The following is a 26,291-nucleotide window of genomic DNA, read 5'->3' as shown; positions in this document are numbered from 1 at the left end:
TCGGTGATTTCTTTGTATCTCCGTTCATACTGCACCCACACACACAAGTGATACACCATTTGAAAGGTAAACTTGCCTCCTTCAGCAAGAAAATAGCCAAACAAACCACACATCCACAATGTGATCACAAAATACAGTTTAAACATTAATTTTCATTAACCTGCAGTAAGGAAAAACTACCCCAAAGCTGCTTACAAACATCACAAACAAATCCTAACATTTGCCTTCGGGCCTTCCACCTTGCCGAACTCCTTGCCCAGACGATTTCAGGCACATTGGAGGATTGCACACTTTACTGCAGGTGAGTCACATATGCAAACACATTTGTAAACATGCACTGCCTATTCAATTGCACACTTGCTCCGTTTATACTCCACCGACACACACAAATGATCCACCATTTTAAAAGGTCAAATTACCTGCAGATGGCATTTGCCTTGGGGGCTTTCCAGCTGGCCGAAGTGCTTGCCCAGCCTATTTCAGGCAAATTCGAGGATTGCACACTTCACTGCAGGTGAGTCACATATACAAACACATTTGTAAACATGCACTGCTTTTTCGGTGATTACTTCGCCCCACACACACATGGTGAGTCACATATGTAAACACATTTGTAAACATGCACTGCTTTTTCGGTGATTACTTCACCCCACACACACAAATAATACAACACTGGAAAGGTAAACTTGCCCCCTTCAGCAAGAAAAGACACAAACAAATCACAAATTCACCATTTGATCAATAAATACAGTTTAAACATTCATTTTCAGAAACCTGCAGAAAAAAACAATAACCTGCAGGTGGCACCACAACCTCAAAACATTTTTTTGGCCTCTACTTATCAAACCAATTTATTGTATAACCAATCTACATATATAAATACCTCTCTGTCTTCATCATCTCATTAAACACATTAACATTTGACCAGCTTCATTTTCCTGATATTGCCTGCGCCCCCGACTACCAATGTGCGAATATTTTGCACGGGCCAACTAGTATTTACTAATATTTCTTTGTTGCCTTTTGCTTTTATTCTTTTAGGTTTTGTAACTTTCACTAATAAAGGTACGAGAGATAAAGAGGTCATGTGACAAGGCGGCAGCACTCTGACAACCACCTCCTACAGAGCTGTCACCCAGCTTTCTATAGGTCTCTTGCTCACACTGCACTATCTATAGAGGTGTCAGTCTTCACTGCAGCTCTGCCATTCACTTTATTCCTGTTTAAAGCTTCTCGCTGCTGAGAGTTTGTTACAATGTATTGAGTCTTCTGTGATCACATCTGCAGCACGTTACAATGTATCAGCGCAGTTCCAGGTCCGCGGAGCCTCATCCCCTACAATGATGATGACTGACAGAGAATGCGGGAAATGGTTTAATATCCGCTCACAGATTATTTGCCACTTTGTGTTATTACATGTCTATTATCCTCATTACTGTGGGACTGTGAAGACGTCTGATACGATGTATCCGGCTCCCCGGAGGGGGCTGTCCGGGCTGAGGCGGACGTGCTGACAGTGGCCCCGGCGCTGCTCCCCGTGTGGGCCGAAATCGCAATCTGGGGTCCTATAAGTAGAAAATAAACAGTTATGTGGCCGCTGGTTTCCTCCGAGGTCTCTGCAGGTCGGGGGGGGTAAGAACAGAGGTGACGCCTGGATATAATAATGTTCTACCTGTGAACGGGGACGACCTTCGCACCAACGTGGAGAGAATCTGCGGATAATCGGACATCGCTGGTAACAATCTGACCTGAAATTCAAGAGATGAAACAAAGTGAAAAGTGAATCTGTCCAATGTCATTAAGGGGGTCCTCCGCCCGCATACAGTATGTGCCCAATCCTTCTCCTCCCTTTGTTACTCACTGCTTCACTCCACGCTTGCTCCCACATTCGTCCGCTCCTCTTTTATTGCTTATTTCACTCTTCCCCTTTCCTCTTCACTATGAATTTTGCTGCCTCATTTCTAATCTCCATTTAGTCATCGCCAAACTTCTCTGCCATCCACTCAGTCCCTGTTCCCTTCACACTGCCATCCTGCTCACCGATCCCTTTCCCTGTACCCCTTTACTTCTCCAATTCATCTCCTCTCCTTTTATTTACCCCATTTCTCTCCTCACCTTCTCTTTTATTTCCCACATTCCTCTCCTTCCCTTTTATTTCCCATATTCCTCTCCTTCGCTTTTATTTCCCATATTCCTCTCCTTCCCTTTTATTTCCCACATTCCTCTCCTTCCCTTTTATTTCCCATATTCCTCTCCTTCGCTTTTATTTCCCATATTCCTCTCCTTCCCTTTTATTTCCCACATTCCTCTCCTTCCCTTTTATTTACCACATTCCTCTCCTTCGCTTTTATTTCCATATTCCTCTCCTCTTTTATTTCCCATATTCCTCTCCTTCCCTTTTATTTCCCATATTCCTCTCCTCTTATTTCCCATATTCCTCTCCTTCCCTTTTATTTCCCATATTCCTCTCCTCTTATTTCCCATATTCCTCTCCTTCCCTTTTATTTCCCATATTCCTCTCCTTCCCTTTTATTTCCCATATTCCTCTCCTTCCCTTTTATTTCCCATATTCCTCTCCTCTTATTTCCCATATTCCTCTCCTTTTATTTCCCATATTCCTCTCCTTCCCTTTTATTTCCCATATTCCTCTCCTTCCCTTTTATTTCCCATATTCCTCTCCTCTTATTTCCCATATTCCTCTCCTTTTATTTCCCATATTCCTCTCCTTCCCTTTTATTTCCCATATTCCTCTCCTTCCCTTTTATTTCCCATATTCCTCTCCTCTTTTATTTCCCATATTCCTCTCCTTTTATTTCCCATATTCCTCTCCTTCCCTTTTATTTCCCATATTCCTCTCCTTCCCTTTTATTTCCCATATTCCTCTCCTCTTTTATTTCCCATATTCCTCTCCTCTTATTTCCCATATTCCTCTCCTTCCCTTTTATTTCCCATATTCCTCTCCTTCCCTTTTATTTCCCATATTCCTCTCCTTCCCTTTTATTTCCCATATTCCTCTCCTTCCCTTTTATTCCCCCCATTCCTCTCCTCTCCTCTTTTATTTCCCATATTCCTCTCCTCTTTTATTCCCCCCATTCCTCTCCTCTCCTCTTTTATTTCCCATATTCCTCTCTTCTCCCTTTGTCTCTCTCCTTTCCTCTCCTGTCTCCTCTGCCTCCTCCATGCTTCCTTAATCCCTCTGTTACCATTTTTCGCCAATGTTTTGTTGTCACGACCTACCGATTACCCCGATGGTGCTATTCCCCGCCGAGTATCTGCCGTCCACATAGAAGGACTGGTGCAGCGAGTGTCCGCTGGGCACGATGGTCAAATTGGCTCCGATGTCGAGAGGGAAAGTCATTTTTTTACTATTTAATTTCAGAAATCTACAAAACAAAATGGCAAAGTCTCCGGCAGAAATCACAGAAAACCAGGAGAAATGTGCAGATGTGAATGAAGATGAATGAATACAAATCATGTAGCAAACAAACACATGAATGAAGATGAAGGAGCAAATACATGAACTCAGGAAAAAATCGCAAGTAACGACATAAAGATGAATGAATAAAACAATGAAGGAAACAAACTAAGAAATGAGAAAATAAACGAATGCAGGAATGATTGTATGTGAAAAATAAAGAACTGAATAAACGGATAAAAACAAATACCTATAAAGCATGAGAACCAATATAGAAGAGTGAACAAATAATATCAATAATCAGAAAGCGCAGATGAAATGAGTACATGTAGGTGAATAAGCAAATAACTTATTTGAGTAACTTGCTTCGAGCCTGGAATTTATGGTCAGAGCAATAAAACCCCCTTCTACCATACACTCCGAAGCACACGAGAAGCAAACAGAGAAGGGGGGGATCCCAAAAGTGGCGAAATCATAGAAGGCATGAACGTGAGAAGTATTTGTGATCAGCAATAGATGATTCTTCTGCCGTATCCCAGTAGACGGGACCTGACGCGTCTACGACATAAACTGAGCAGATACAATAAGATACGAGGCCGAGGAAGTAACACTGCACAAATAAGAGACATAAGCAAATCTGTGCTACACGTTATCTGGCGCCAAAGGTTAGAAATGGGATCACACGATAGGGGAGAAGAGGCGACATCACCGGACGGAAAACATCGGATGTATGAGCACAAATGAAAAAAAATCACATTGATAATATGATATAAATATCTGGTAAAAGAAAAACATCAGAGAATGGATACATAACAGTCAAATGGTAGAAAAAAAAAATTGCCAAGATGAAAGTATTATAAATGGACACAAGGAGGCAGTGAAACTGCAAAAAGTGCCAAATAACAAGCAAGAAATGCAGAAAGAAGAGGCCCAGAGTCTACAGTCTCATGACCGCAACAAAATGGGAAAAGTAGCTCCTGAATATAGATTAAACATTGCAATTAATGCAAGTTTATAAATGCAAACTGACGAGAAATCCTCACTACGGTCAAATATATCATAGACATAACCTCTGAGATGGCGCCAACCGCGACGCACGTCTCCCCGTCTTCATCACTTTTCATATACCTGGAGACGTCGCCTCTATGTCTCCATCACCTAGTGACATTTTTAGCCTCTTTTAATCATGTTTCTAATATGTCGGATAAGTATCACAGATTTTGTTGTGTCTCGTTTGTGCAGTGTGACTTTCTCGGGGCCGGTTCTTATTGAGGCTTCTCAATTTAAAGTAGAAGGAGGAACAAATGATATAAATAAAGGAGCGAAGAAATTAATGAAAGAGAAATAACTGAAGAAAAAAAAACAAATAATGAAACAAAGTGCAAATCTAAATGATATGATTGAATGAAGGAGAATGAAAAACGCATGAAGAATAAACACTGAAATAAATGAATGAGAAAACAAATGAGTGCGAGGAGGATTGTCTGAGAAAAATACACCAGACAATAATTAAAAAAAAGGAAACAGCGAATAGATGCAAGTGCACAAATGTACAGAATGAGCAAATAATACAAATGAATGAATGAATGAACGAACGAATGCTGAAAGCAAACAGCAATGACTAATCTTTCAGCTATTGATTATGAATGATTAATAATGAAGTAATGAGCCTCATCAGATCCAGCACTGACCCATGAGGTTACATTGTATCAGGGTTTATATAGAAGCCTCACTGACCCCGGACTTTCGATGGCCGCTGTCCAGTCATAGAGAGCGACATGTTCCTCCCGGATTACGGTGATATTATTCGCATTCACGTCGATCTTCAGATGCAAGTTCTTGTTCTGCAGACCAAATCTTACAAAGCCGCCGCCGTCTTCGCTCAGTTTTCCGTTCACTGTGACACCTGGGGAGAGAATGTCGCGCTGCAATCAAGGATTGCTGACACCGGAGATAAGCGGCGGCGGGGATGATTGGGGGACGCCCTTTAAACGCATAGATGTCACCTACCGGCCCGTCCATCGTGATATAAGCTGACAGCAGCACCGTCCGCCTCCGTGATCCTGGCGCAGACTCTGTCTGATTCATCTGGATTTCCTATTATCACGTGGAACGTCTCACACGATGCTGAAAAAAAAGTCGCAAAATGGGGAGAGGGGTGATGGTTGGCTCCTACTTCATACAGTGTGTGCTTGGGGCCCGGGGGTCAGCGAACGGCAGGGGTCCCATAATCTACATCGTAGGACAACTTCCCCAACAGAAACAACTTACGCGTCGGCGCTGCGTCTGTCACCATCGTCATCCTAGAGAGACCTAGATATCGAGAAGAGAGAAGATGGCAGCGACTTCAGCCACACTCCGCACAAAACTGCAGACCCCTCCTCCCTGCGCTAGGTGTTCTCCCACCCTCAGTTCTGGGGCTACATTGGTGCCCAACATCGGACAGGGTTACAAAGTAACAATTATATAAGGGGACCGTAAAGGGTACGCACCGCGGTCCTGGTCTAAATCTGAAAAAGACATAAATCGTAAATTAGATACAAATTTGTGCAAATCTTTTTTTAAAAAAATTTCACAGGAGAATATTAGGGAAGAGGGGAGAGGGGAGCGTGCAGCACCTACCTGCCACCATGTCGTGGTGTCCTATAGGGACAGAAAGAGACAGAATCACATTAACGTTTCTAAAGGAGATTCAGACATTTCATCTGGAAAAATCTGGATATATGGCAGTATAACATGGGCCCGGAGACTATATAACAGTATAACATGGGCTTCAACACTATATGGCAGTATAATATGGCCCTGGACACCATATGGTGGTATAGTATGGGCCCAAACACTATATAGCGGTATAACATGGGCCCGGAGACTATATGGCAGTATAACATGGGATCGGACACTATATGGCAGTATAACATGGGATCAGACACTATATGGCGGTATAACATGGGCCCGGAGACTATATAACAGTATAACATGGGCTTCAACACTATATGGCAGTATAATATGGCCCTGGACACCATATGGTGGTATAGTATGGGCCCAAACACTATATAGCGGTATAACATGGGCCCGGAGACTATATGGCAGTATAACATGGGATCGGACACTATATGGCAGTATAACATGGGATCAGACACTATATGGCGGTATAACATGGGCCCGGAGACTATATGGCAGTATAACATGGGATCGGACACTATATGGCAGTATTGCATGGGCTCGGACACTATATGGCAGTATAACATGAGATCGGACACTATATGGCAGTATAACGTGGGATCGGACACTATATGGCAGTATAATGTGGGATCGGACACTATATGGCAGTATAACATGGGATCGGACACTATATGGCAGTATAACATGGGCCCGGAGACTATATGGCAGTATAACATGGGATCGGACACTATATGGCAGTATTGCATGGGCTCGGACACTATATGGCAGTATAACATGAGATCGGACACTATATGGCAGTATAACGTGGGATCGGACACTATATGGCGGTATAACATGGGCTCGGACACTATATGGCAGTATAACGTGGGATCGGACACTATATGGCAGTATAACGTGGGATCGGACACTATATGGCGGTATAACATGGGCTCGGACACTATATGGCAGTATAACGTGGGATCGGACACTATATGGCAGTATTGCATGGGCTCGGACACTATATGGCAGTAGAACATGAGATCGGACACTATATGGCAGTATATCATGCGATCGGACACTATATGGCAGTATAACATGGGATCGGACACTATATGGTGGTATAACATGGGCTCGGACACTATATGGCAGTATAACGTGGGATCAGACACTATATGGCAGTATAACGTGGGCTCGGACACTATATGGCAGTATAACATGAGATCGGACACTATATGGCAGTATATCATGCGATCGGACACTATATGGTAGTATAACGTGGGATCGGACACTATATCGCGGTATAACATGGGCTCGGACACTATATGGCAGTATAACGTGGGATCGGACACTATATGGCAGTATAACGTGGGATCGGACACTATATGGCGGTATAACATGGGCTCGGACACTATATGGCAGTATAACGTGGGATCGGACACTATATGGCAGTATTGCATGGGCTCGGACACTATATGGCAGTATAACATGAGATCGGACACTATAAGGCAGTATAACGTGGGATTGGACACTATATGGCAGTATAATGTGGGATCGGACACTATATGGCAGTATAACATGGGCTCAGACACTATATTGCAGTGTATGGTGCTGTTATCTGAGCACTATATGTTTTTGTGTTATAATAATAATAATAATAATAATAATAATTTTTATTTATATAGCGCCAACATATTCCGCAGCACTTTACAATTAAGCGGGGACATGTACAGACAATAAATTCAGTACAAGTGAAGACAATTTAACCAGTGACATTAGGGGTGAGGTCCCTGCTCGCAGCTTACAATCTACAAGGAAATGGGGGGACACAATAGGTGAAAAGTGCTCGTTATTTCAGGTCAGGCAATTATAATAAATAGGGATTTTCATATAAAGCTGCATGATCCGGTCATCAGCCCGTGTGTTTAAGTGCAATAGTCAAGTATCAAGTGCAGTTATCGTGCATGGAGGGTGTGGGGACAGATGAATAGTAGGGGCAGATTCACATGCAGATAATATTTGGAAGGAGGGAACAGGACAAAGTTAGTTTACTGAGTAGTTGATGTGGTCGGCTTGTTTGAAGAGATGGGTTTTTAAAGCGCGCTTGAATAGGTCGGGGCTAGGTATCAGTCTGATCGTCTGGGGAAGAGCATTCCAGAGAGCTGGTGCAGCACGATTGTTATATTATTTGCTGATATTTCTTGCGCCAAGTTCTTAAAAATGGAAAAAATGGCGATTTATGAAATTTGTGCAAAGTAAAGATGCTCTCTTGATATTTCACCTTTTTTGTGCGCTTTCAGCACATAAAGTCACGTTTTATAAAATGGTGCAAAAATGATTCCCACATATCTGGCGCACATAACAGCGCTCCGGGGGACGGGGGTCCGGAGAACAGCGTTCCGGGGGACGGGGGTCCGGAGAACAGCGCTCCGGGGGACGGGGGTTCGGAGAACAGCGGTGCGGGGGACGGGGGTCCGGAGAACAGCGCTCCGGGGGTCCGGAGAACAGCGCTGCTGGGGACGGGGGTCCGGAGAACAGCGCTCCGGGGGACGGGGGTCCGGAGAACAGCGCTCCGGGGGACGGGGGTCCGGAGAACAGCGCTCCGGGGGACGGGGGTCCGGAGAACAGCACTCCAGGGGACAGGGGTCCGGAGAACAGCGCTCCGGGGGACGGGGGTCCAGAGAACATTCGCAGCACATTTTGTGACTTTCTAAAACGACGCACTTGATGAATTAGGTGAAAACATCTAGAAAATCTAAATGCCGCCCAAAATGGTGAAAATAAAGTGAAAAAAGGCCGGTGAGCACATAGGAAACAGAGAAAAGAGCAAAGGGAGAAATAGACATAAATGAATTAAGAGCGAAAAACACCAAAAACAGGCGAAGACGACGCAAAAATTAATCAGGCCCTTAATGTTGGTGGCAGTGATGACGGCGCCGGCGGGTGGCCGGGTGATTCAGGCTTTACGGGACACGCGGGTGCGGGATTATTTACATTATATAAAAAAGGAGACTACGACGCTCCAGATCTCACCGTAATAGTGCAGCTCCTGTTCTGAAAAGAAATAACAGTGTTAGATACAGCGCTGACATCGCCGGCTCTGCACTGCCTGTGCACTGTGAGCTGCTCCAAAAAGACCAGAAAATGCAATGAAATGTATCATATTCCGCCATACATCACTATCACCTGTGCTCCGCGGAAGGCCCCACCCCTGCACACCCACAGCCCCACCCCTGTCACACAGCCCCGCCCCTGCCACACCCACAGCCCCTGCTCAGCAGTAGCGGGAGTCTGAGGGAATGTCCGCCCCCATTGTGTCTTTATGTGATCGGATACTAATGGCCACTGACTGACTCCGACCACGGGAAATGTAAGATGGGAAATGACTGCTCTGAATTGTAACTTTCCCCCAACACGCAGCAGAGAAGCGCTGCCTGCCGTAGAGGGTGGGCTCCTCCTGGTGTGACCCCATTGTTGTGCTCTTCCTCCTCCATCTGCTGCTTTCCCTCTAACTGCATGAAGTGTCTCACACAGAATGAAGCTGCAGCCGCATCTCCCTCCTCTCCCCTCTTCTGTCTGTGGTGACTGAGGAGGGTTGTGAGCAGAGACCCTATAGGAGGAACCACAATCTGCTGGCAGGAGAGGAGCAGGACAGTGTCTTATTAATAACTACAACACATTGGTAAAACATCTGAACGTTTGTGATCTGACCACGGATCCCTGCTGCACTCCTGCCCACTGATCCTGCTCCTTCATTCCTACTGATCCTGCTGCACTTCTGCCCACTGATCCTGCTGCACTCCTGCCCACTGATCCTGCTGCACTCCTGCCCACTGATCCTGCTGCACTCCTGCCCACTGATCCTGCTGCACTCCTGCCCACTGATCCTGCTGCACTCCTGCCCACTGATCCTGCTGCACTCCTGCCCACTGATCCTGCTCCACTCCTGCCCACTGATCCTGCTGCACTCCTGCCCACTGATCCTGCTGCACTCCTGCCCACTGATCCTGCTGCACTCCTGCCCACTGATCCTGCTGCACTCCTGCCCACTGATCCTGCTGCACTCCTGCCCACTGATCCTGCTCCACTCCTGCCCACTGATCCTGTCCTATTTCCCTTGTGATGCCCACTGTGTTACTGCATTGAAGCCCTGTCTCATTATTGTGCAGTCACCGGATATAACTATCATCACTTACCATAATGGGGGGCATCATCGTCATACAGGGCATCTGAGGGAAGAAAAGCAAATTTGCTAAATCTTCGCATCCATGAACAATTTGTTATATCTTACAAACGACTTACAGCCAAAGCTAACAGACAATACTCTGTACTCCTCCTCCTGGACCTGTCCTCTGCAGTTGACCACTGCCTCCTACTGCAGACGCTCTCTTCCTTTGGGGTCAAAGACCTCGCCCTGTCTTGGATCTACTCGTACCTTGCCAACCGCACATTTAGCGTCTCCCACTCCCACACTACCTCCTCATCCCGCCCTCTCTCTGTTGGAGTCCCCCAAGGCTCTGTTCTAGGACCCCTACTCTTCTCAATCTATACACTCAGCCTGGGACAACTCATAAAGTCCCATGGCTTCCAGTACCACCTCTATGCTGACGACACTCAGATCTACCTCTCTGGCCCAGATGTCACCGCTCTGCTGTCCAGAATCCCAGAGTGCCTATCAGCCATATCCTCCTTCTTCTCCTCTCGCTTCCTCAAACTCAATGTGGACAAATCTGAACTCATCATCTTTCCTCCATCACGCATATCTTCGCTACCTGATCTATCAAAATAAATGAAATCACACTTTCCCCTGTCCCCAAAATCCGCTGCCTCGGAGTAACCCTTGACTCTGCCCTGTCCTTCAAACCGCACATCCAAGCTCTCGTCACCTCCTGTCGCCTCCAGCTTAAAAATATCTCCAGAATCCGTCCTTTCCTCAACCCCCAATCTACCAAAATGCTCGTGCATGCCCTCATCATCTCCCGCCTCGACTACTGCAACATCCTCCTCTGTGGCCTCCCTGCTAACACCCTTGCACCTCTCCAGTCCATCCTTAACTCTGCTGCCCGACTAATCCATCTCTCTCCTCACTACTCTGCTTCCCCTCTTTGCAGATCTCTTCACTGGCTCCCAATTTCCCAGTGTATCCAGTTTAAACTACTAACACTGATCTACAAAGTCATCCACAACCTTTCTCATCCATATATTTCCACACTAATCTTTCAATATCTTCCCTCACGTAATCTCCGGTCCTCCCAAGACCTCCTCCTCTCCTCCACACTTATTCGTTCCTCATCCAACCACCTCCAAGACTTCTCCCGAATATCCCCCATCCTCTGGAATTCAGTGCCCCAACATGTCCGGTTATCCACTACTTTTGGATCCTTCAAAAGAAACCTGAAAACCCACCTCTTCATGGAAGCTTACAGCCTGTAAAGACCACACGGCCACCTCAACCCCATCGGAGCTACTGTCTCCTTCCCCACCATCCTGTAGAATGTAAGCCCGCGGGGGCAGGGTCCTCTTCCCTCTGTATCAGTCCATCATTGTTAGTTTACTGTATGTGATATTTGTAATTTGTATGTAACCCCTTCTCATGTAAAGCACCATGGAATCAATGCTGCTATATAAATGAATAATAATATCAAGTAACGCACAGTTTGTGGCCCTTGTTGCAGAGGTGAGAGCCAGTAAAGAGGTACTACAAGTTTCAGAAGTATTATTCAAAGGAGAACAAATGCAGGAGATCAGAAAAGAGATTGAAATGGCTGGGAAAGAAACTAAGTGGGGAAGAGACAGTCCGGAAAAGAAAGAGTCAGGAAGAGAAAGAGTTTGGAAGAGACAAAGTGCAGAAGAGACAGAGTCCTGAAGAGAAAGAGTCCGGAAGAGAAAGAGTCCGGAAGAGAAAGAGTCCGGAAGAGAAAGAGTCCGAAAGAGAAAGAGTCCGAAAGAGAAAGAGTCCGGAAGAGACAGAGTCCTGAAGAGAAAGAGTCCTGAAGAGAAAGAGTCCGGAAGAGAAAGAGTCCGGAAGAGAAAGAGTCCGGAAGAGAAAGAGTCCTGAAGAGAAAGAGTCCGGAAGAGAAAGAGTCCGAAAGAGAAAGAGTCCGAAAGAGAAAGAGTCCGGAAGAGAAAGAGTTTGGAAGAGACAAAGTGCAGAAGAGACAGAGTCCTGAAGAGAAAGAGTCCGGAAGAGAAAGAGTCCGGAAGAGAAAGAGTCCGGAAGAGAAAGAGTCCGGAAGAGAAAGAGTCCGGAAGAGAAAGAGTCCGGAAGAGAAAGAGTCCGGAAGAGAAAGAGTCCGAAAGAGAAAGAGTCCGAAAGAGAAAGAGTCCGGAAGAGACAGAGTCCGGAAGAGAAAGAGTCCGGAAGAGAAAGAGTCCGGAAGAGAAAGAGTCCGGAAGAGACAGAGTCCGGAAGAGAAAGAGTCCTGAAGAGAAAGAGTCCGGAAGAGAAAGAGTCCGGAAGAGAAAGAGTTTGGAAGAGACAAAGTGCAGAAGAGACAGAGTCCTGAAGAGAAAGAGTCCGGAAGAGAAAGAGTCCTGAAGAGAAAGAGTCCGGAAGAGAAAGAGTCCGGAAGAGAAAGAGTCCGGAAGAGAAAGAGTCCGGAAGAGACAGAGTCCTGAAGAGAAAGAGTCCTGAAGAGAAAGAGTCCGGAAGAGAAAGAGTCCGGAAGAGAAAGAGTCCGGAAGAGAAAGAGTCCGGAAGAGAAAGAGTCCGAAAGAGAAAGAGTCCTGAAGAGAAAGAGTCCTGAAGAGAAAGAGTCCGGAAGAGAAAGAGTCCGGAAGAGAAAGAGTCCGGAAGAGACAGAGTCCGGAAGAGAAAGAGTCCTGAAGAGAAAGAGTCCACAGGAGAAAGAGTCCGGAAGAGAAAGAGTCCGAAAGAGAAAGAGTCCGAAAGAGAAAGAGTCCGGAAGAGAAAGAGTTTGGAAGAGACAAAGTGCAGAAGAGACAGAGTCCTGAAGAGAAAGAGTCCGGAAGAGAAAGAGTCCGGAAGAGAAAGAGTCCGGAAGAGAAAGAGTCCGGAAGAGAAAGAGTCTGAAAGAGAAAGAGTCCGGAAGAGACAGAGTCCTGAAGAGAAAGAGTCCGGAAGAGAAAGAGTCCGGAAGAGAAAGAGTCCGGAAGAGAAAGAGTCCGGAAGAGAAAGAGTCCGGAAGAGACAGAGTCCGGAAGAGAAAGAGTCCTGAAGAGAAAGAGTCCACAGGAGAAAGAGTCCGGAAGAGAAAGAGTCCGAAAGAGAAAGAGTCCGAAAGAGAAAGAGTCCGGAAGAGAAAGAGTTTGGAAGAGACAAAGTGCAGAAGAGACAGAGTCCTGAAGAGAAAGAGTCCGGAAGAGAAAGAGTCCTGAAGAGAAAGAGTCCGGAAGAGAAAGAGTCCGGAAGAGAAAGAGTCCGGAAGAGAAAGAGTCCGGAAGAGACAGAGTCCTGAAGAGAAAGAGTCCTGAAGAGAAAGAGTCCGGAAGAGAAAGAGTCCGGAAGAGAAAGAGTCCGGAAGAGAAAGAGTCCGGAAGAGAAAGAGTCCGAAAGAGAAAGAGTCCTGAAGAGAAAGAGTCCTGAAGAGAAAGAGTCCGGAAGAGAAAGAGTCCGGAAGAGAAAGAGTCCGGAAGAGACAGAGTCCGGAAGAGAAAGAGTCCTGAAGAGAAAGAGTCCACAGGAGAAAGAGTCCGGAAGAGAAAGAGTCCGAAAGAGAAAGAGTCCGAAAGAGAAAGAGTCCGGAAGAGAAAGAGTTTGGAAGAGACAAAGTGCAGAAGAGACAGAGTCCTGAAGAGAAAGAGTCCGGAAGAGAAAGAGTCCGGAAGAGAAAGAGTCCGGAAGAGAAAGAGTCCGGAAGAGAAAGAGTCTGAAAGAGAAAGAGTCCGGAAGAGACAGAGTCCTGAAGAGAAAGAGTCCGGAAGAGAAAGAGTCCGGAAGAGAAAGAGTCCGGAAGAGAAAGAGTCCGGAAGAGACAGAGTCCGGAAGAGAAAGAGTCCTGAAGAGAAAGAGTCCACAGGAGAAAGAGTCCGGAAGAGAAAGAGTCCGAAAGAGAAAGAGTCCGAAAGAGAAAGAGTCCGGAAGAGAAAGAGTTTGGAAGAGACAAAGTGCAGAAGAGACAGAGTCCTGAAGAGAAAGAGTCCGGAAGAGAAAGAGTCCGGAAGAGAAAGAGTCCGGAAGAGAAAGAGTCTGAAAGAGAAAGAGTCCGGAAGAGACAGAGTCCTGAAGAGAAAGAGTCCGGAAGAGAAAGAGTCCGGAAGAGAAAGAGTCCGGAAGAGACAGAGTCCGGAAGAGAAAGAGTCCACAGGAGAAAGAGTTTGGAAGAGACAAAGTGCAGAAGAGACAGAGTCCTGAAGAGAAAGAGTCCGGAAGAGAAAGAGTCCTGAAGAGAAAGAGTCCGGAAGAGAAAGAGTCCGGAAGAGAAAGAGTTTGGAAGAGACAAAGTGCAGAAGAGACAGAGTCCTGAAGAGAAAGAGTCCGGAAGAGAAAGAGTCCTGAAGAGAAAGAGTCCGGAAGAGAAAGAGTCCGGAAGAGACAGAGTCCGGAAGAGAAAGAGTCCACAGGAGAAAGAGTTTGGAAGAGAAAGAGTCTGGAAGAGACAGAGTCCGGAAGAGGCAGAGTCCGGAAGAGAAAGAGTCCGGAAGAGAAAGAGTCCGGAAGAGACAGAGTCCACAGGAGAAAGAGTGTGGAAGAGAAAGAGTCTGGAAGAGAAAGAGTCCGGAAGAGACAGAGTCCGGAAGAGAAAGAGTCCGGAAGAGAAAGAGCCCGGAAGAGACAGAGTCCGGAAGAGACAGAGTCCGGAAGAGACAGAGTCCGGAAGAGAAAGAGTCCACAGGAGAAAGAGTTTGGAAGAGAAAGAGTCTGGAAGAGACAGAGTCCGGAAGAGGCAGAGTCCGGAAGAGAAAGAGTCCGGAAGAGAAAGAGTCCGGAAGAGACAGAGTCCACAGGAGAAAGAGTTTGGAAGAGAAAGAGTCTGGAAGAGAAAGAGTCTGGAAGAGACAGAGTCCGGAAGAGAAAGAGTCCGGAAGAGAAAGAGCCCGGAAGAGACAGAGTCCGGAAGAGACAGAGTCCGGAAGAGAAAGAGTCCGGAAGAGAAAGAGTCCGGAAGAGACAGAGTCCGGAAGAGACAGAGTGCGGAAGAGACAGAGTGCGGAAACGCACAGGTCATCAAATAGGAATGAAACTGGCTGCAGCCACAGAACTGACACTCAAGCACTGAATGAATGGAGCAGCTGAATACACAGAAAACCAGAATGATCAGATGAAGCCGAGCCCCGAGCCCTGCAGCCCAGACAGAGGTTGTATGTTTGGTCCTTCAACCCAATCCCCTTCAATGTGGCTGATCTGCTGTGAACTGAGGCACAAGCCAGAGACGCGGACAATCATCACAGGTACAATAAAAGTGATGGAGAAGCATCAAACGTACAATCAGCCACATCCAGTCCTGAAAGACAAAACACAAACCATGAGCAGGAGATAGTGACCGGGCACATTATACTCTGTATATAGAGGTGAAGGCAAGAAAGAGCACAGGCTCCACCATGTAGGAAGCTCCCCCTAGTGGTGACAGGATCTTATCATGTATATCTATATACAGGGAGCTCCCCCTAGTGGTGGCTGCAGACAGGATATTCTCATGTATCTCTGTATACAGGGAGCTCCCCCTAGTGGTGGCTGCAGACAGGATCTTATGTATCTCTGTATACAGGGAGCTCCCCCTAGTGGTGGCTGCAGACAGTATCTTATCATGTATCTCTGTATACAGGGAGCTCCCCCTAGTGGTGACTACAGACAGGATCTTATCATGTATCTCTGTATACAGGGAGCTCCCCCTAGTGGTGGCTGCAGACAGGATCTTATCATGTGTCTCTGTATACAGGGAGCTCCCCCTAGTGGAGACTGCAGACAGGATCTTATCATGTATCTCTGTATACAGGGAGCTCCCCCTAGTGGTGGCTGCAGACAGGATCTTATGTATCTCTGTATACAGGGAGCTCCCCCTAGTGGTGGCTGCAGACAGGATCTTATCATGTATCTCTGTATACAGGGGGCTCCCCCTAGTGGTGACTGCAGGCAGGATCTTATCATGTATCACTGTATACAGGGAGCTCCCCCTAGTGGTGGCTGCAGACAGGATCTTATCATGTATCTCTGTATACAGGGAGCTCCCCCTAGTGGTGGCTGCAGACAGGATCTTATCATGTATCTCTGTATACAGGGAGCTCCCCCTAGTGGCGACTGCAGACAGAATCTTATCATGTATCTCTGTATACAGGGAGCTCCCCCTAGTGGTGGCTGCAGACAGGATCTTATCATGTATCTCTGTATACAGGGAGCTCCCCCTAGTGGTGGCTGCAGACAGGATCTTATCATGTATCTCTGTATACAGGGAGCTCCCCCTAGTGGCGACTGCAGACAGAATCTTATCATGTATCTCTGTATACAGGGAGCTCCTCCTAGTGGTGGCTGCAGACAGAATCTTATCATGTATCTCTGTATACAGGGAGCTCCCCCTAGTGGTGGCTGCAGACAGGATCTTATCATGTATCTCTGTATACAGGGAGCTCCCCCTAGTGGTGACTGCAGACAGGATCTTATCATGTATCTCTGTATACAGGGAGCTCCCCCTAGTGGTGACTGCAGACAGGATCTTATCATGTATCTCTGTATACAGGGAGCTCCCCCTAGTGGTGACTGCAGACAGGATCTTATCATGTATCTCTGTATACAGGGAGCTCCCCCTAGTGGTGGCTGCAGTAAGGATCTTATCATGTATCTCTGTATACAGGGAGCTCCCCCTAGTGGTGGCTGCAGACAGGATCCTATCATGTATCTCTGTATACAGGGAGCTCCCCCTAGTGGTGACTGCAGACAGGATCTTATCATGTATCTCCGTATATATGGAGCTCCCCCTAGTGGTGGCTGCAGACAGAATCTTATCATGTATCTCTGTATACAGGGAGCTCCCCCTAGTGGTGACTGCAGACAGGATCTTATCATGTATCTCCGTATATATGGAGCTCCCCCTAGTGGTGGCTGCAGACAGAATCTTATCATGTATCTCTGTATACAGGGAGCTCCCCCTAGTGGTGGCTGCAGACAGGATCTTATCATGTATCTCTATATACAGGGAGCTCCCCCTAGTGGTGGCTTTCAGCATGCTTTATCTGTCTGTGTAACGGCACAATGAAGAGTGGGTATAGTGGAAATAATGAGAATGAAACAGAGGGTGAATGAGGGGCAATAGGTTGGCGGTGGTGCCATTACTCCTGAGTGTTCGGGAACCATGGAAACATTTAGAGGTCTGATCCATATTTGCTCTCACCTTGTTCTTTCGGCTTATTTGCAATCAGCTCATCTGACTTCTCTTCTGATGGGGTCACTACCATGGATGTTAATGGTGTCACAAAATTATACTTCAGTGATAAGTCCAGAGCCTTCAATGTTATCTTCCTTTTATCTTCCCCTTCAGCTGCAATTCTGCAAACAAGAAACATCATGTTTGTTTCATTATGAGGCTCCATGATGATGAGATGACCTGATGATCAGCTGCAGGTCTTCTGTTGTCCTGCAGCGCCACCGCAGGCGATAAGATGAATTACACCGTTGTCTTTGAAATCAATGGTCTGTCAGTGTAGAGAGGAGCCGTTCCCCAGGGGGCGCTCTGTCTGGCGGCATAGACAATATACTTAGGTAATGAGAGGGTATACAGAGGTGTAGACGCTCGTACTGTGCGCTCAGCAGCTGCTCTATGGTCAGATAGGCCCACAGTCTCTCGGAGAAGTCTCCATAGATATACCGCAGCTCTCTGGACACCTCGTCCTCCTCCTGCACCGGCGCCTCCACAGTCTCGGAGAACGGCTGGGAAAGCTTCATGGAAAGGAGAAATCATCCGGTTAGATATTTATTGATATGACTGTCATATCTAATTATCATCAAAGGGCGGGGTCAGTTATCACATTATCCTCATTGTGGTATCATTATCATCAGTGGGCGGGGTCAGTGTTAGCTTATTATCCCCAGGGGCGGGGTCAGTGTAAGCTCATTACCATCATTGTGCATGGTCAGTGTTAGCTTATTATCCCCAGGGGTGAGGTCAGTGTTAGTTCATGATCCTCAGGGGTGGGGTCAGTGTTATCTCATTATAATCAGGGGTGTAGTCAGTGTTAGCTTATTACCCACAAGGGTAAGGTCAGTGTTATCTCATTAACCTCAGGGGTGGGGTCAGTGTTATCATTATAATCAGGGGAGTGGTCAGAGTTAGCTAATTATCCCCAGGGGTGAAGTCAGTGTTATTTCTTTATCCTCAGGGGTGGAGTCAATGTTATCTCATTATCATCAGTGGGCGGGGTCAGTGTAAGGTCATTACAATCATTGTGTATGGTCAGTGTTAGCTCATTATCCTCAAGGGTGGGGTCAGTGTTAGCTCATTATCCTCAGGGGTGGGGTCAGTGTTAGCTCATGATCCTCAGGGGTCAGTGATTGCTCATTACATCAGTGGGCGGGGTCTGTTTTAGCTTGTTATCCTCAATGGAGGGGTCAGTGTTATCTCCTCCTCATGGGTGGTGTCCGTATTAGCTCATTATTCTCAAGGGTGATGTCAGAATTATGTCATTATCCTCAGAGGTGGGGTCAGTGTTATCTCATTATCCTCAGGGGTGGGGTCAGTGTTATCTCATTATCCTCAGGGGTGGGGTTAGTGTTATATCATCATCAGTGGGTGGAGTCAGTGTTATCTCGTTATCCTCAGGGGCAGTGTTATCTCATTATCCTCAGGGGTGGGGTCAGTGTTATCTCATTATCCTCAGGGGTGGGGTCAGTGTTATCTCATTATCCTCAGGGGTGGGGTTAGTGTTATATCATCATCAGTGGGTGGAGTCAGTGTTATCTCGTTATCCTCAGGGGCAGTGTTATCTCATTATCCTCAGGGGTGGGGTCAGTGTTATCTCATTATCCTCATGAGCGGAGTCAGTGTTATCTCATTATCCTCAGGGGTGGGGTCAGTGTTGTCTTATCATCAGGTGGTGGGGTTAGTGTTATATCATCATCAGTGGGTGGAGTCAGTGTTATCTCGTTATCCTCAGGGGCAGTGTTATCTCATTATCCTCAGGGGTGGGGTCAGTGTTGTCTTATCATCAGGTGGTGGGGTTAGTGTTATATCATCATCAGTGGGTGGAGTCAGTGTTATCTCGTTATCCTCAGGGGCAGTGTTATCTCATTATCCTCAGGGGTGGGGTCAGTGTTATCTCATTATCCTCATGAGCGGAGTCAGTGTTATCTCATTATCCTCAGGGGTGGGGTCAGTGTTGTCTTATCATCAGGTGGTGGGGTTAGTGTTATATCATCATCAGTGGGTGGAGTCAGTGTTATCTCGTTATCCTCAGGGGCAGTGTTATCTCATTATCCTCAGGGGTGGAGTCAGTGTTATCTCATTATCCTCATGAGCGGAGTCAGTGTTATCTCATTATCCTCAGGGGTGGGGTCAGTGTTGTCTTATCATCAGGTGGTGGGGTTAGTGTTATATCATCATCAGTGGGTGAAGTCAGTGTTATCTCATTATCCTCATGGGCGGGGTCAGTGTTATCTCATTATCATCATGGGACGGAGTCAGCAGAGCATCCGTTTTCACCTACAGACCCTGCACTGTATATAGAGGCAGCACAATATGGCGCCACTACAGGCCATTTCTCTTCTTCAGATTTCCGGTACATCACTGTACCGGCAGCAGCGGGTGTCGGACTCACGCCCTGGGCTTTCACTTCGGCCGTCACGGTCTCAGCGCTGCTGTTGGCTATCCGTCCGGCTACGATGATTTCCGATCCCTGATAATAATGTCTGAAGCGGCTCCTGGTCACATGATCCGCGGAGTTCTCCAGATACTGCAGCTCGATGTCCAGCAGCATGGGGTTCGCCACTTCATTGTAGAAGCCCTGGAAGAGGAGAGTGGGGGTTATAGTCCGGGTGACCTGCTGGGATTATGCTGGGCGTTATGGGGCCCCTGACATCTTCTTTTGGGGCCAAATTCAGAAATGACCCCAACTAAGTGTCAAAATGAAGGTCCCCTTGAAGGAGTTAGACCTTCTGGTCGGCCGGTCACCTGGAGCTGCAGAGCGGAGTCGGAATCCTCATATATGCGACGCGACAAACCTCCGTTTTCTAAAGCCAATTTCTCCAAAAAGTTGTAGTCCACGCTGCTGCCAAATCCCAAGCAGTAGAGCGAGGCGCGGCCGTCCAGAGAGCGACGCACGTTGTCTACGATCTTCTTGTGGTCGGTGGTTCCTGTAAAGTAACCGGGATCAAAATCAGGGCGACAACCCAACACCAGGACAACATGGCCGCCACCTTATACCGGACATAGTGAAATATGTCGTGGCACAGCTGTGTCGGTGCTCAAGAAAGGTTTCCCACACCAGTAAATATATAGTAGATAAATAACTTGGCACTCAACTTGGTGGATAGTGATAATCAAGAAAAACGAAATTTATTACTTGAAGTAGCAGTCCAGTAAGATATATAAACGTTTCGGTCAAACATAAAGACCTTCTTCAGTAAACCGACTGCTGTAATGATGGAGTCTATAAGGCACTTATGTAAATGAAAATGAGGGGTCCTATATTGAAATCCTGAAGGACCTAGATAGTGAAGGCAAGTAGCCAAAAAAGAGGATATATGTTCTTATCCACATGAAAGAATAGACTAAGAGGTATAACAAATTGGAGAGATATGTGGCAGGAGGATGGTGTCAGAGACACTAATACTAGATGATCTCCAGAAGATAGCATAAATAACAAAATCCTAGATGAGATTCTAATAAGGAACGGGAACAGCCGTAATCTATTGTATACAGTATATAGGAGAGAGTCCCAAATCGGAAAAGTGACAATCAGTCCTCTCCAATGGAAAGCAGGCTGTAGGAGAACATCAACGCGGTATCCACCGCTGGTTGAATCATTGGATACCGCGTTGATGTTCTCCTACAGCCTGCTTTCCATTGGAGAGGACTGATTGTCACTTTTCCGATTTGGGACTCTCTTCTATATACTGTATACAATAGATTACGGCTGTTCCCGTTCCTTATTAGAATCTCATCTAGGATTTTGTTATTTATGCTATCTTCTGGAGATCATCTAGTATTAGTGTCTCTGACACCATCCTCCTGCCACATATCTCTCCAATTTGTTATACCTCTTAGTCTATTCTTTCATGTGGATAAGAACATATATCCTCTTTTTTGGCTACTTGCCTTCACTATCTAGGTCCTTCAGGATTTCAATATAGGACCCCTCATTTTCATTTACATAAGTGCCTTATAGACTCCATCATTACAGCAGTCGGTTTACTGAAGAAGGTCTTTATGTTTGACCGAAACGTTTATATATCTTACTGGACTGCTACTTCAAGTAATAAATTTCGTTTTTCTTGATTATCACTATCCACCAAGTTGAGTGCCAAGTTATTTATCTACATTATACCGGACAAACACCAGAACGAATGATGGACCGAGGGGGCAGAGGACATGATGGGGGTCATTCCAGGCAGGATCGAGGGGGCAGAGGACATGATGGGGGTCATTCCAGGCAGGATCGTGGGGGGCAGAGGACATGATGGAGGTCATTCCAGGCAGGATCGAGGGGGCAGAGGACATGATGGGGGTCATTCCAGGCAGGATCGTGGGGGGCAGAGGACATGATGGAGGTCATTCCAGTCAGGATCGAGGGGGCAGAGGACATGATGGGGGTCATTCCAGGCAGGATCGTGGGGGGCAGAGGACATGATGGGGTCATTCCAGGCAGGATCGTGGAGTGCAGAGGACATGATGGGGGTCATTCCAGGCAGGATCGAGGGGGCAGAGGACATGATGGGGGTCATTCCAGGCAGGATCGTGGGGGGCAGAGGACATGATGGAGGTCATTCCAGTCAGGATCGAGGGGGCAGAGGACATGATGGGGGTCATTCCAGGCAGGATCGAGGGGGCAGAGGACATGATGGGGTCATTCCAGGCAGGATCATGGAGTGCAGAGGACATGATGGGGGTCATTCCAGGCAGGACTCACTCACCGGATGTGGGTTCTCCATCAGAGAGGAATAATATCATGGATGCGCTCATTGGGGGCAGCGCGTTGTTGATGGTGGCGTTAGTGAGTATCTTTGCTGCAGTCAGCAGCGCCTTATTGATGTCTGTCCCTGCAGAGGAACATGAGAAAGGATTAATGGTAAACTATGACCCCCTAAAATATTAGCGTCCCAGTTGTCTGGACCCTTCGTGTACAGAGGATCCGTCCGGTTTCCGGACCTATCTGTTTATTAAATACTTGCACAAAGCAGAATTATCAGAAAAGCTGCTGCAGAATTATTACATCACTATGAGGTTAGTGGGGTCCGACCTTCCGGACCCCATCAATGAGTTCTGCTGCCGCTCCTACCCCTGCCTGCTCCTCGGACCCTTGGCTCACCTCCTCTTGCCGTCATCTTCTCCACGAACTCCTTTGCCAGTTTGATGTTTTCCGCTGTGGCTCTGACGAGACTTTCCTTCCACTTTTCGATTTTGTCATCAAATATAAGAATTCCTATATAATCCTCGTGCGGCATCTCCTCCAGGATCCTGGTGAAGGCTTCGTAGGTCTATGGGCAGCAATGACAGAAGGGCGGTTCTGTCCTGTTGTGTCATTGGGGCGGGGGGATAGGACAGGTCTGTGGGGGGCGATCCCCGGATACAGCCCGGGGGGCACCACTCTTACCTGTTTGATCTTGTTTCCGTACATTGACCCGCTGTGGTCAATGACAAACAGCACATTTTTCGGTAAACGCTTCAGGTTGGCCGGAGCAAAGTAATGAACAAAGTATCCATTGATGATCTAGGAGAAACAAAGGGCAAAGTAACAAAGTAACGATCCGATATAACAGAAATCAGTCAGCAGTCACCTGCAATTTCCCAGCAGAAGATTCCCTCTTCACATCATACGTTATCCTGAGATTCCCGTCCAGAAGAGTCGCCTCGCAATCCGGACATCGGCGCTGCTGCTGGAGGCTCGGCTTAAATTCTATATGGGCCTGAAAATAGGAGGAAAAGTGCAGCCAATATGAAATATCTCTGTTATACATTGTGTGCTCCTAGCCTGCAGCATCCCTCCTGCACCATCTCTCCTGCACCGTCTTTTTGCACCGTCCCTCCTGCAGCATTTCTCCTGCAGCATCTCTCCTGCACCGTCTCTCCTGCAGCATCCCTCCTGCATCGTCTCTCCTGCACCATCCCTCCTGCACCGTCCCCCTCCTGCAGCATCTCTCCTGCACCATCCCTCCTGCACAGTCCTCCCTGCACCACCCCTCCTGCACAGTCCTCCCTGCACCACCTCTCCTGTACAGTCCATCCTGCACCATCTCTCCTGCAGCATCCCTCGTGCAGTCATCCCTGCACCTCCCCTCCTGCACAATCCTCCCTCCATCATCTCTCCTGCACAGTCCTCCCTACACCACCCCACCTGCAGTCCTCCGTGCACCACCCCTCCTGCAGTCCTCCCTGCACCACCCCTTCTGCACTATCCTCCCTGCACCACCCCTCCTGCAGTCTTCCCTCCATCATCTCTTCTGCACAGTCCTCCCTCCATCACCCCTCTTGCACAGTCCTCCCTGCACCACCCCTCCTGCACAGTCCTCACTGCACCACCCCTCCTCTGCACTGTCCTCCCTCCATCTCTCCTGCAGTCCTCCCTCCATCACCCCTTCTGCAGTCGTCCCTGCACCACCCGTCCTGCACAGTCCTCCCTGCACCTCCTCTCCTGCAGTCCTCCCTCCATCATCTCTCCCGCACAGTCCTCCCTGGCACCACCCCTCATGCACGGTCCTCCCTGCATCATTTCTCCTGCACAGTCCTCCCTGCATCACCCCTCCTGCACAGTCCTCCCTGCACCACCCCTCCTGCACAGTGCTCCCTGCATCATCTCTCCAGCACAGTCCTCTCTCCATCATCTCTCCTGCAGTCCTCCCTGCACCACCCCTTCTGCAGTCCTCCCTGCCCCTCCTGCACAGTCCTCCCTCCATCATCCATCCTGCACAGTCCTCCCAGCACCACCCCTTCTGCAGTCCTCGCTCCATCATCTCCTGCAGTTCTCCCTCCACCACCCCTTCAGCAGTCCTCCCTGCACCTCCCCTCCTGCACAGTCCTCCCTCCATCATCCATCCAGCAGTCCTCCCAGCACCACCCCTTCTGCAGTCGTCCCTGCACCACCCCTACTGCAGTCCTCCCTCCATCATCCCTCCTGCACCACCCCTCCTGCAGTCCTCCTTCCATCATCCCTCCTGCACAGTCCTCCCTGCACCACCCCTTCTACAGTCATCCCTGCACCACCCCTCCTGCAGTCCTCCCTCCATCATCCCTCCTGCAGAGTCCTCTCTGCACCACCCCTCCTGCACAGTCCTCCCTCCATCATCCCTCCTGCACCACCCCTTCTGCAGTCGTCCCTGCACCACCCCTACTGCACAGTCCTCACTGCACCACCCCTCCTCTGCACTGTCCTCCCTCCATCTCTCCTGCAGTCCTCCCTCCACCACCCCTTCTGCAGTCGTCCCTGCACCACCCGTCCTGCACAGTCCTCCCTGCACCTCCTCTCCTGCAGTCCTCCCTCCATCATCTCTCCCGCACAGTCCTCCCTGGCACCACCCCTCATGCACGGTCCTCCCTGCATCATTTCTCCTGCACAGTCCTCCCTGCATCACCCCTCCTGCACAGTCCTCCCTGCACCACCCCTCCTGCACAGTGCTCCCTGCATCATCTCTCCAGCACAGTCCTCTCTCCATCATCTCTCCTGCAGTCCTCCCTGCACCACCCCTTCTGTAGTCCTCCCTGCCCCTCCTGCACAGTCCTCCCTCCATCATCCATCCTGCACAGTCCTCCCAGCACCACCCCTTCTGCAGTCCTCGCTCCATCATCTCCTGCAGTTCTCCCTCCACCACCCCTTCAGCAGTCCTCCCTGCACCTCCCCTCCTGCACAGTCCTCCCTCCATCATCCATCCAGCAGTCCTCCCAGCACCACCCCTTCTGCAGTCGTCCCTGCACCACCCCTACTGCAGTCCTCCCTCCATCATCCCTCCTGCACCACCCCTCCTGCAGTCCTCCTTCCATCATCCCTCCTGCACAGTCCTCCCTGCACCACCCCTTCTACAGTCATCCCTGCACCACCCCTCCTGCAGTCCTCCCTCCATCATCCCTCCTGCAGAGTCCTCTCTGCACCACCCCTCCTGCACAGTCCTCCCTCCATCATCCCTCCTGCACCACCCCTTCTGCAGTCGTCCCTGCACCACCCCTACTGCACAGTCCTCCCTCCATCATCCCTCCTGCACAGTTCTCCCTGCACAACCCCTCCTGCACAGTCCTCCTTGCACAGTCCTCCCTGCACCACCCCTCCTGCACAGTCCTCCCTGCACCACCCCTCCTGCACAGTTCTCCCTGCACAACCCCTCCTGCAGTCCTCCTTGCACAGTTCTCCCTGCACCACCCCTCCTGCACAGTCCTCCCTGCACCACCCCTCCTGCACAGTCCTCCCTGCACTACCCCTCCTGCACAGTCCTCCCTCTCCTGCATGGTTATGCGATGTCTGGATGTTTTTAAGTACCACAGACACATGATTTCACATCTTTTCCCCCAGTTAGTCCCGGCATTAGATGACTTTGCCGATACCTTACTGTCTGTACGATTTATTCTGACCACATCAGAGAGTTCATTTATCATAAATGTCCCGACGGCTTTCAGGAAACTGATTCCTTGTGGTTCAATTATGTCGATGTTAACCTGCAAAACATCAATGAAAACTATTCCTACATAAATGCTCATGGCCCAATGGTCCTTGTACTACACCGTGTTCCAAATAACTATGCAAATTGGATTTAAGTGTCAAAGATTTAATTGTTTTGTTTTTCAAATAAACTTGTGGATGGTCTTGTGTCTCAGGGCTCAATAGATCACTGAAATCAATCTTAAACACATGTGATAATTAGTTTTCCATGTCATTCTAATGAAAGGAAAACTACTTAAAAACGACATTCCACATTATTAAGCAGCCACAGGTTTCAAGTAATATGAGAAATAAAAAGGATCTCACTGCTGCTGAATAGCGTTAAATAATGCAATGCTTTGGATGAGGTATGAAAACATTAGATATTTCCTGAAAACTTAAGCGTGATCATCATACTGTGAAGAGATTTGTGACTGAAACAGAGCACAGATAGAATTCATGCAGATAAAGGCATAATGAGGAAGGTTTC

At 48.1% G+C, this 26,291-nt stretch overlaps 1 protein-coding gene across 1 annotated transcript in view; it reads right to left on the bottom strand.

Moving 5' to 3' along the window:
* Nucleotides 1-1,361: 1,361 nt before the first annotated feature.
* LOC138647239 (inter-alpha-trypsin inhibitor heavy chain H3-like) overlaps nucleotides 1,362-26,291 on the bottom strand; it is a 30,298-nt gene continuing 5,368 nt past the window's right edge. Inside the window, exons 5-24 of the mRNA XM_069736125.1 lie at nucleotides 25,708-25,818; nucleotides 22,956-23,084; nucleotides 22,772-22,888; nucleotides 22,487-22,655; nucleotides 22,092-22,217; nucleotides 20,131-20,312; nucleotides 19,778-19,963; nucleotides 17,764-17,903; nucleotides 17,359-17,513; nucleotides 15,460-15,477; nucleotides 10,270-10,302; nucleotides 9,107-9,127; nucleotides 6,038-6,058; nucleotides 5,908-5,925; nucleotides 5,687-5,728; nucleotides 5,426-5,542; nucleotides 5,153-5,321; nucleotides 3,238-3,383; nucleotides 1,673-1,748; nucleotides 1,362-1,565 (exon numbers count right to left, since the gene is read on the bottom strand). Coding sequence (XP_069592226.1) covers nucleotides 1,433-1,565; nucleotides 1,673-1,748; nucleotides 3,238-3,383; nucleotides 5,153-5,321; nucleotides 5,426-5,542; nucleotides 5,687-5,728; nucleotides 5,908-5,925; nucleotides 6,038-6,058; nucleotides 9,107-9,127; nucleotides 10,270-10,302; nucleotides 15,460-15,477; nucleotides 17,359-17,513; nucleotides 17,764-17,903; nucleotides 19,778-19,963; nucleotides 20,131-20,312; nucleotides 22,092-22,217; nucleotides 22,487-22,655; nucleotides 22,772-22,888; nucleotides 22,956-23,084; nucleotides 25,708-25,818 — 2,109 coding nt within the window. The 3' untranslated portion in view covers nucleotides 1,362-1,432. The remainder of the gene's footprint in view (nucleotides 1,566-1,672; nucleotides 1,749-3,237; nucleotides 3,384-5,152; nucleotides 5,322-5,425; nucleotides 5,543-5,686; nucleotides 5,729-5,907; nucleotides 5,926-6,037; nucleotides 6,059-9,106; nucleotides 9,128-10,269; nucleotides 10,303-15,459; nucleotides 15,478-17,358; nucleotides 17,514-17,763; nucleotides 17,904-19,777; nucleotides 19,964-20,130; nucleotides 20,313-22,091; nucleotides 22,218-22,486; nucleotides 22,656-22,771; nucleotides 22,889-22,955; nucleotides 23,085-25,707; nucleotides 25,819-26,291) is intronic.

Source organism: Ranitomeya imitator, chromosome 8, assembly GCF_032444005.1.
Source record: "Ranitomeya imitator isolate aRanImi1 chromosome 8, aRanImi1.pri, whole genome shotgun sequence".
In the NCBI taxonomy this organism is placed as follows: domain Eukaryota; kingdom Metazoa; phylum Chordata; class Amphibia; order Anura; family Dendrobatidae; genus Ranitomeya; species Ranitomeya imitator.
Note: the sequence above shows the minus strand (reverse complement) of the source record. Positions and strands in the feature narration are given on the sequence as shown.